This window comes from Meriones unguiculatus, chromosome 1 (genome assembly GCF_030254825.1).
Source record: "Meriones unguiculatus strain TT.TT164.6M chromosome 1, Bangor_MerUng_6.1, whole genome shotgun sequence".
NCBI lineage: Eukaryota > Metazoa > Chordata > Mammalia > Rodentia > Muridae > Meriones > Meriones unguiculatus.
Window position 1 is genome coordinate 16,610,115 of NC_083349.1, and position 10,886 is coordinate 16,621,000.

At 48.5% G+C, this 10,886-nt stretch overlaps 1 protein-coding gene across 1 annotated transcript in view; it reads left to right on the forward strand.

Moving 5' to 3' along the window:
• Positions 1-6,300, forward strand: part of Lrrc27 (leucine rich repeat containing 27) — a 31,793-nt gene extending 25,493 nt beyond the window's left edge. Inside the window, 3 exon segments of the mRNA XM_060376229.1 lie at positions 470-588; positions 2,077-2,200; positions 6,109-6,300. Coding sequence (XP_060232212.1) covers positions 470-588; positions 2,077-2,200; positions 6,109-6,300 — 435 coding nt within the window.
• Positions 6,301-10,886: the final 4,586 nt, after the last annotated feature.

Below are 10,886 nucleotides of genomic sequence, written 5' to 3' on the forward strand. Positions count from 1 at the left end.
TTGTCACCCTGCTTCACTCATGATGTCTAGATCCGTGGCCAGCAACTCTGTCCTGCAGACTGGCCAAGTTCAAGGCCTACACTCTACGTATTTGATTGGTATTAGCACTTATGTTTTAGCCTAAAACTTTGTGATTTTTAAAACTAGTTCATACCTGTATGCACGACATGGGTCCTGTTAAGACCCATGTCTTAACAGGGTGTGTTTTCTGTTATCTGTCTCTGTTATCTGAGTATCCTGGGTCAACTATAGCAACCACATACCCAGGGTCCCTTCCTCGCCTGCAGCCTGGGCTGTTGGCACCTCTGAGAGATGCAGGGATGCCTGTAAAAAATGCCTCCCCCTCCCCTGGGTAGCCCCTGGGTCGCCTAGCAGGGTGAAGGGCAAGTTCATGAGCCTGGCAAGTGGGCACGTGGGAAGAGTAGCCTTTTCATGAATTGCTGGAAATACCTTGTTGTTTTTTTCCTAGATGGCATCAAAGATTCCCTTTGCCACAGATCGGATAGACTATAGGAAAACGCCAGTGGATCCACTTGGGAAAGTGAAGCACAGCAAAGAGAGGACAACACAAAGGAGTTCAGAACTAAGGTTGGTTACAGTCCTGCATTCTGGGCTCCCTAGCTCAATGCCACAGGTTGGCCAATGCATGTATCAAGTGCCACTGAATGTCCGGCCTGAGCATTCAGCACAGTGGGTGGTCTGGAAAGACATCGCCCCTACCCTTGGTATTCCATCACCCTGCCAGATGGTCAGTAGGACTTCGAAGATGCCCACTACAGGGGTACACCTGCGGGCACCGCCACCCCCATCCTGTCCCAGCACTCCCTGAGCACTTGTCTCACCCTTAGACCTGTCCTTTCAGCCCTCAGGACTACCCCTAGCCTTCCCATGGCATAGAGTTTCTGCCAAAACCAAGGCAGGAGAACACATGAAAAGGCCATTTCATGGTACCTTAGGATTTCACACCCTAGTATTCGAGTCTCTGTCCAGGGGGTCACTACACTGCTCATGGGGATGGTGAAGCAGCAAATGTCCTAAGAGCTTAGGCCAACTGGCAGACCCATCTGGAGCTCAGGAGAGCTCTGGGAAAGCTAGGTGCCAACAAAGGGCCAACAGGGGAGGGAGAAATCCCTGAGCCCAGCCACTGGGACCCTGTAGAAGGATTTTAGGGCCTAGGGCAGATGGCAGAGGCTAACTGTAAGAACAGGGAGGGGGATTCCTGGAATTTAGCTGAGGTCCCTGGCATTTAGTGGAGGTTCTTGGCCTCTTTCTGCCACTCTAAATCATTGCATATACAGTCAACAGATAGCAACTTTGGAGTCACAGCCTAGTGTTAACAGAAACAGAGACGTATCTAAAAATGTCAAGTCAAGCCAGACATGGTGGCTCATGCCTTTAATCCCAGCACTCAGGAGGCAGAGGCAGGCAAATCTCTGGGAGTTTGAGGCCAGCCTGGTTCACAAAGAAAGTTCCAAGACAGCCAGGGCTGTAACACAGAGAAACCCTGTACTGACAAACTAAAAAAAAAAAAAAAAAAAAAAATTCTCTCGTCAATGTGATGTTCTGCTGTCTAAAGGTTCAGTAAAACTGTTTTACCTATGAAAAGGAATGCTGTTCTCATGCATGGAACAGGCTCCTAGATCGGCACAGCCACACATAGACGCGAGGGTGTTTGAAGATTCATGTTTATGTGTATGGGTGTTTTGCCTGCATGTATGTCTGTGTACCATGTATGTACAGTGCCTGAGGAAAGCAGAAGAGGGTGTCATATGTTTTGAATTGAAGTTATAGTGGTTGTAAGCCACGATGGGGGTGCTGGGAACTGAACCTAGGTCCTATATAAGATCCATAGGCATCTCTCCAGCCCCAACTTGAGGGTGTTTAAGCAAAGTGGCACTATGGGTAAAGATGTTGCCACAAGCCTAGAATCTCTAGGGGGAGGAAAGGAGCCAGGCCATAGCATCCTGGTGTCTCATGATGGCTCATGGGCTGCAGGGAAAAGGTACCTTCTCCATGGTTGGAATGGGGACTGCTAGCCTAAGGCCAAGATCCAAACAGCAAGTGTTTATGTCCCAGCACCTTACCATTAGCTGAGCTGGAGGAGAGGATAAAACGGCACACAGAGCAGATCCATGCTCGCAACTTCCTGGGTACCAACCCACTGCAAGACATAAAGGTGGCCAACCAGGACCTGGAAAACGTGAGTATCTGTTGACCTGTTTGGGAATGTTTCGCTAACGGAAGGGAATTCTCTACACCATCGCAGAGCAGGTACCCTCTAACCATGCGGGTTGCCTGCTATTTCTGTAGTGGGCTGGGATGGGGGGGAGGGTACCTCCAGAAAAGATCCTGGCCCCATTTAGAGCCCTCAGCTCTATAGTACCAGACATAATGGGATAAGCATGGTGGCTTAGGGCCTCTGAGGACAGGATGGGCATTAAGTGTGGAACTGCTCCATTCCACTATGGAGTCACTGCTTAAGGCCTCATACCCACAGGACAGGCTGAAGCCCTGTGCTGGCTGAAAGGGAACCTCTTGGAGAGGGCTCATGGCTGTTGGCTCAAAAAGAGAACACTGTGCCAAATCAACAGGGATCTGAATGACCACACCCCTGAGCTCCTAAACAGAGAAAATTGTGCCCATAAACCCTTCCTAGACTCTAGAAGTCGAACCACATTCCAATACAGTGACTGATACCATCAGCACATACTTGTGCCTCAATGTCCCTGCTTATAAGAGAAGCATGGAGAAGAAGCTGCCCTGACAGGAAGCTGGTGGAAGGAAGCAGAGGTTTTGTGATAGAGGTACCTAGGTGCCCATGACCCCACCATTGCTTAGTTCCAGGTTAATCTGGCATTGGTACAAGACCAGGCTTTCTCCACAGCCTGTCTATGGCTCCATGTCTGTTCTATCCAGATGGAGAAAAGTAAACACTGGCCTCAAACTTGCCATGAGGTTGAGTCCTCCAAATCAGCACATCACATTTGCACCCACATTAATCATCTTCCCCATCACAGCAAGAAAAAACAAGGTGCTACCCTTGTAGACAGGGAAAGTGGATGCTTGGCAGCTTTGAGGTGAAAGTCATGGATGCCCAGTAACAGTTGCAGGGAGCCTACAGCATGGAGAAGCCACATCCCCTGACATTAAGCCACTGTTACCTGACCTTTGGCATTTGGCGTAATAGCTGAGCCTGTATCCTAGCACATACTGAAGTCAGCAAAGTTTTGTAAGAAGAAAGTCCCTAGAGGTATAGTATTAAGAGCCTGCTGAGAGAGAAAACACCAGCCAGTTGTAAGATTCATTCCATAGAACCCCAAAACACAAGAAAGCAAACCTAGACCAAATAACAGCTTGGTACCAAGTCCCTCTCCTGGCAGAGAAGCTATTGACAAATAATACATGTGTGAGGATACCTCAGGAGTCTGCCCCCAGGTGACAGTGTAGCCCCTCATCAATCTACCACGTCGCAGTGAGCCACACATCCAAGAATATTTGGACAGCAGAAATTGGTCTTAATGAATGTTAAGGGACACAAAGTTAGGTGGGCAGGGAGGAGGTATGGATTGGGAAGAATTGGAAGAGGGGATTAAGTAAGATTAAAACATGATGTCAGATTTTCAAAGAACGAATCCAAATGTTTGTTTTGTTTTGTTTTAAAAAGGATGCAAATCCAGGGACAGTAGGTAAAAGTTGAGAGTGTGTACCCTAGACAGTTACCACTGTCTCCACTAGCCCACCCAGACATGTCCTTCCTAGGAAATTCATCCTTACAAGCAGGATAGAGGTGTAGTGATAGTGGCCATATAATGACTTTCTGAGCTCCGAGAAAGACCTGTCACCCTGCTGTGTGAGGGTATCCTGGGGGTCTGTCCCCAGGTGAGCTGGTAGACATGAAGAAGCCATCCTGGGGTCCTGCAGACCTAGAAAGGGGGCCATGGCTACCCAGGTGTCACTGTCACAAAGCCTCTGCTTTCTACCAGCTGGATAGGTTGCACCTGTCAGGGAAGAAAGAGTTTTCTCAGTGCTACTCTCCAACCCTCTCACCTGACAAACAGACTACATCGGTGTTCCCTGGAACCAGCCCAACACAGGGTGGACAGTGGGCACCCAGCAACACCTATGAGGTCTTTTCATTGTCTGGGGTCTCATCATGATGCATAGGGAACGAGCCTGCATTCGGCCTGCCCCCTGGAGAGGCCATAGCAAGCCTGTAGGAAAGCCGCAAAGGAAAAAGAGAGACCAAATAAAGACGTGCACAACAGGACCGCAGCACTGTTCCTCTTCTGGAGAATCTAAGTTCAGTACCAGTGCCCGCATGGCGGCTTATGACCATCTGTAACTGCAATTCCAGAAGACCCAGCGCAATCTCTGGGTACCTCCATAGGCACCAGGCACTTATGTGGTGCACATGCATATATGTAGACAAAATACTCATACACATAAAACAAATACATCTAAGAAACTTACAGAATAATAATAATAATAATAATATGATGATGATGATGATGATGATGAAAAAGAAGGAGAAGAAAGCATTAAGAAGGAGGAGGCATTATTAGAAATAACTGCTGCCTGGAGGTAAAACTGAATAAAGGCCCCAGAGAGCAAATGAAAAGAAAAGGAGAGCTAGGCAAAAGAGTTAAAACAAGGTTTTAAGACAACAGCTAGAAGATTGGTCCAAGGAGGTTCAGCATGTGTGAGAATATTTCAGGAGATACCAGAGCAAGAGAAGGGAATATTTTTGTTTGTTTGTTTGGTTGGTTGGTTTTTTAAATTAGCTTTTCTAGCATGTGTGAAACCCTGAGTTTGATCTGTAGCACACTGGACATGGTGACACATGCTTACAATCCCAGCACTTAGGAGTAGAGGTAGAAGAGTCTAAAGGCATACTTGGCTACATAATGGGGCCCAAGCCACAGTGGGCCTACATGACACCCTGTCTCAAACAAGGAAAAAGCACAATTAGAGATAGGGTTCTAGTTGTCCGAGTGTTAGTAACTTGATATCCTGAGCAAGGAGGGAACAATCCCATTGCCAAATAGATCATGGAGGTTGAAGCCAGAGCATAAATGCAATTGCAGACACTCAAGCCCTCAAAAATGTTACTCCCTGCCCAGCCTCTTTTGAGGGTTTGGAATGAATTCTACTCACAGGGAGTTGTCTGAGAGGGGTGAGCAGAGCAAGAAAAAACTGCTAGGAGGCCTTACTTGCCAGGGGACCAGAGCCTCTGGCCAGAGGTTCCCTGGGGGAGACAGGTTTGTCCAAGCAAAAAGACTTGGAGGGGTGTCTAGTTTGGGAACACTGAATGACAGGCACAAATGAAACAGCACAAGTATAAAAAGAAGCCCCATGAAGCAAGGCTTTAAATTAACAGGACCAACAGCAAACAGGGCTGATGGGTGTAGTGTGGACCTGAGAATGGCCACATCCACAGCTGGGCTGTGGCTTCTTGGGGGTGTGGCATCCCTCAGGGCCAGTCAAAGACAGTGGGGCTGGGCCTGAGGAGTAAAGCAGAGGACTGGAAGGCAGCTGGCCACAGTGGACAGAGACACTGGGCAGGCAAAGGTAAGGGCTTGAGTTACTGATAACACTGCCCACCTGTGACCACCAAGCTTCTTCCAAGCTTCTTTACCTTTTCCTGACTGGCACAGGACACAAAGCACACACCTGACTCCAGGCTGGGCAGTTTCCTTCCTTGGCCCTCTCTGGCTGGCTGGCTGTATTCCTGAGCAATTAGAAATCTTGGCTAGGATTGTGTTTAGGTTGGTCTCCCACCACAAGCCCCAGAGGTATAGCACCAGCCTCAGTGTGATTCTCATTTCCCTCATTTGTATTGCTGCCTGCAGGGGAGTCTTGAGGAGATGCTGTGGGGACACCATGGCAAGTGGCCTCGAAGGTTGTTACCTCTGCGGAAGGATGGTACAAGAGCTACCAACTGTCTAGGTTGTGCGGCCCCTTCACATCACTGACTATCCTAAGATGCAGCCTGTGGGTGCTTGAGGAAAAGGCATTCTGAATGTTCCCTATAAATACTCCATATGCACCAAAGTGGGGGTTCATTTGTCCTGCCTGTCTAACTTATACCTCTTCGTCTTCTCTCCAAAGGCCAAGAAACTTCAGGAGGAGTTAGGGACACTGAAACTGAAGATGACCTTGAACAAAGAACATCCATTTGGAACTTTAACTGGAAACCTTTCACTTCACCCACCAGCATCACAGCCTCAAAAAATATTTTTTAACACAAAATACTAGGAAAGTGGTGGTGTCATCAAGGATAACAAGTACCTCCCACAGTGAGGAGTTGCTGTCCCCTCTGTGGTGTGGGGATGGAGGGTAACTTATGGGTCTTCAGCTGCTCCAGAGGCTGAGGCTTTTAATAGACCTGACTCCTTTCTAAGGCAGGAGAAGTTTTAGCTGCATTAAAAGGAAGAATGCTGTAAGCAAACCAAACTGTTCTATTCTGTTGTTTTTACCAATCTAGTTGACAGGGGCTTTCAGCTAAGCCATAAATGTGTCCTAGCTTCCAATGATCCAGTGGGAAGGGGGCTACTGGCCTGACTTATACAGCTCCATCTTTGTGGAGCTTAGTAGAGCATGTTATTCTGTTCAAACCGAAGTATCCTTTGGCCTTGACCATTTGTCTGCACAAGGGACAGTGACACATAGCCCCAGGCATGCCTCCGCCCTATAGTATCCCACCACCACCACCAAAGTTAAAATCTCTTGATGATGCCACCCGCACACTACCCCTAGTAATCCTTCTGCCACTCATTCAGAGGCTGCCTGGCAAGTCCCAGCTCTGAATGTGGCTATAAACTCAGGGCTTTTTCTTCAAGATGTTGGGGACAGACAAACTATTCAGACTTTCTGTTTCCTTTTATGTTAGTTCCAGTTAAGACTTGATCCTGGCTGGGCCCCTGGCTTCTAGACCCTTGGAGCACCTACGGAACTTTCCCCTCCTTGCAGATTCAGGGGATGGTCTGAGTTGAATACCCCTCTACTGGAGTAAGCTGGACTAGCCTCTCACCCTGGGAGATTACCTAAGTGGGGTAGTCCCTCTCTTCTGATGAATTTAGGATATTTGACTAGATAAAATCCTTCTCCTGATATATCAGATTGGGTCAGTTGGTGGGCACTCTCTTCTGGCTTCTGCTCTGTTGTGTTGTCAGAGTGTGTAACCAGGGAACATGGGATGCCCTGTTGAATTTTTTAGTCTTATAAACAAAAGAATTTGAAAACATTTGAGGGCTTAGAGAAATGGCTCAGTAGGTAAGAGCACTGGCTGCTCTTCCCGAGTGCCCAAACAGCAGCTCACAATCACCTGCAACTCCAGTTCCAGGAGACCCAACACCCCCTTCTGGCCTCTGTGGGCACATGGTGTACACATATAGTGCACACACATACATGTAGGCAAAACACATATGAAAAATAAAAGTAATTTTAAAAATACATGGAAGGAAGCTCAAGGACCATTTTATTAGAGTTTGAGAGGAAAACAAGGCAGGAAAGGAAAACTGGAAATACCAGCAGCTTTTTACAAGGGAGAGTTATACAAGAAAGCCAATCCTTAAAAATGTTATTAAATTTGTGTGTGTGTGTATGTATGTGTAGGTTAATTTGAGGGAGTCATTTCTTTCCTCCATCATGTGGGTTCTTAGGGAATGAAGTTTAGGTCGTCAAGCTTAGCAGCAGGGATCTTTACTGAAAAAGCCATCTTAATGTTCCAAGAGACATTGTTTTTAAATTAGTGAAAATCTGCTGTGAACAGCTACATGGGGTGAGGTGGGTGGACTTCCAGAGAAGTTGAGAGTACCCTGTGAGTCGGGCAAACAGGCTTAGGATGCTCAGCTGACTTCTAAAAAAGATGTAGAGAGAGGGAGAAAGAGGCCAGGGAGATGGCTCAACTGTAAGCATGCTGACAAGGCTGGTAGCCTAACTTCAGTCCCCAGAATCCATATGATGGGGAAAAAAAACAACTTATACTAGTTGTCTTCTGACCATCAGAGTGCCACGGCACGTACTGGCACATGCATACACACACACTTGCATGCCTGCACATAGTGCACGTGCCTGAGCATACACACGTAGTTATTTAATTAGAGGAGGCTGGGTGTGGTGGTAGTGGTGCACTCAGGAGGCAGAGGCAGGTGGATCTCTATGAGTTCTAGGCAAGCCCCAGTCTAAAGAGCAGGTTAAATATTTTCTTTAAAAAAAAAAAAAAAGAAGGGAAGGGGGGAAAAAGGAGATGGACAAGTTATGCTTTTTGAGTTAGAATTCAGAAAAACAAAGCAGGCAGATGTAGCAGCAGAGATCTGTAAGCATGTATAGGGTGCTTTCTTATTACAGAGATAATTATATACAGTATTTATACAGTATTCTGTCTGCACGTGTGCCTATATGCCAAAAGAAGGCAGCAGATCTCTTTATAGATGGTTGTGAGCTACCCTGTTAGTTGCTGGGAATTGAACTCAGGACCTTTGAAAGAACAGCCAGTGCTTTTAACCTCTGAACCATCTCTCCAGCCCTTGCTTTTGTTTTTTTCCAAGACAGGGTTTCTCTGTATAACTGCCCTGCCTGTCCTTTTCACAAAGAAGACCATAAAATATTTTGCATTAACTACTTAGCTTCCATGTAAGCCTTGTGACCTGGAGTTTTACCTTATCTGCTGTTATTTTATCCAGTGCACACCAGGAGCCATCTTGTTCTTACTGACTGAAAAAGTTCCTTAGCAATCCCTGAGACATAACTTCAGAAGCCACCAAATTCATGTGTGTGATTCCTGTAAAGACACTTAAGTGTGACTCTCTTAAGAGGGCCATACCCATGCTTTGTCCTGTCTTATCCTTTTCCTGAGTGTCTTTCCCTTCCCACACCTCACCCACTGCTTAAAAGTTAAAATCTCCCCAACTCAGAACCATAGTATAAGGAACCCCAGCTTTGCCTGAATGAAGGCCTCTGATCTTAAGCTGTGTGGAAGTGGCAGCATGGGGCTGTGTTCCCAGCCACTGCCCTACTGCTGCTGGTAGACAGCCCCCACTTCCAGCCCCCACCCCCAAGGTCACACAAAAGACAGTGATCCTAACCCAAAGTCCACACCCTTAGTCAGTGCTTTTATGGCAAGTTCTCTTCCTAGTCTTGAGATCTTTCCAAATGGGACAGTGCCATGATAATCCTGATTTCTAGGGACAGGATCTCTTCAGAGCAGTCCATGCAGGGTGGCTAGAAAGGAGCCAGTCCAGCTGCCAAAGTTCTGTGACCTGTGGGAGGTCCAGGATCTTCAGCTACAGACTCCCTGAGGCCTTGCCATGGAGGACTTTCAGGGAAGTTTGACCTGCCCACAGCAGGAGGGGGAGGGGCAGGGAGTTCTGGTGTGCTTCAATGCCCCACTCTACAATACTTATGAACCAGGGCCTGCATATCACTGGCTTTATTCTGTGTCTCCACCCGGACCAGGTCCTTTAATTCTACCTCAGAAACATAGGCTCTGACAAAGTCAGGCCTTGTTGAAGGGACTGCCCAGCTGGTTGGGCCTGGTAAGTTCAGAAAAATGAGGCAGTCAGGCCCAAGTGTATGTTTGTGTGTTTGTGAGTGTGTGTATTGTGTATCACCAATTGACTGACCACGCAACCCTGGAACAGGCCTGTGGCTGTGGCAGCACCCTTTGCAGTCCTGGGTTGGGAGCACTTGTGAGTGTCCCCACTAGAGCTATGTAGGAGTCAGTGAGACACTGAAGGACAGTGCCCTGCCAGGGCCTGCAAGGGAGGAAGTCATCTGTAAAATGGAGGCAGGCACAGAGCTAGTGGCAAGTGGGGGCCAGCCAGCTGTGGAAGGTGAATCCTGAAGCCTAGTCCAGGCTCCAAAGAGGGAAGAAGCTTGCTGCTGGCCACCTTCCCTGTCCAGGTGGGCGGGGCTGGGATGAGGCCCTATAAAAGGCCTGTGTTTAAATTGCAAATCCATCTCCTTGTTGGCTGTTTAAATATTCTACCAAACAGAGAACAGGTTTTTAAAAATGGCTTCCAAATACACATTAAAATACACAGCACAAACCTGGCAGGCAGATGAAGAAAACAGCACAGGTGGCCTGTGGCCCCTTCCCTCTACTCCCTAGCTCTCTGACCAGCAGCAGCCCAGGAGCTTCCTGACACAGGCTCTTTGTTCCCCGTGTCCCTTTGATTTCCAGACCTCCAGGCCACTGTCCCTTACCGCGACCAAACTGCTTTTCTTGCTGACAAACTCCTTACCTATACAATAAGCTGGCAGTTTTCAAGGTGTCCCTCTGTTCATGCCCCACATCGGAGCTTGGCATCTGGCAGACTGTCTACCCCTTGCCTCTACTGCCTGGGGTGAGGGGCTCCCTTCACAAGGGCACCTGCTTGCTCATGTCTTTTTCGGCCGCCCCTTCCCTCACAGCCCCAGTTGCTCAGTTGTGGGTGTCCCCAGCCTGGGAGCCGCTGAACTGGGGAGCAGGGGTCCGTCTCGCTGTAGTCTGCGCTTAGCAGGCATTCTCAGTACTCAGGCACAGATGCTCAGTTAGTATCTGGGTGGAGTGAGTGGGCAGCCTCCCACCAGCCGTCCACCTGGGACTGAGCTGGGAATGGTTCCTGTAGCCACCGTTTTCGGCTCCAAAATTCTGCAGCACCCCGCTCGCTCCGGAGAGAAGGCGTGGGGAAAACAGACGCTTGGGGGAGGGGAACTGCCCCTCAGCCGGACTCCGCCCAGACTTTCTCATCTGCTCTAGCGTCGCCTGAAGGCGAGGTAGAGCGGCGCCGGGGCGGCCTCGACTGTCTTTAGCGGCGTCAGTGGTAGCAGCTCCGAAGCAGGTCCCAGCGGGCCAAGAACTCCACTCCCAAGCTGAGAGGGACAGGGGCCCAGTAGAGCAGTGG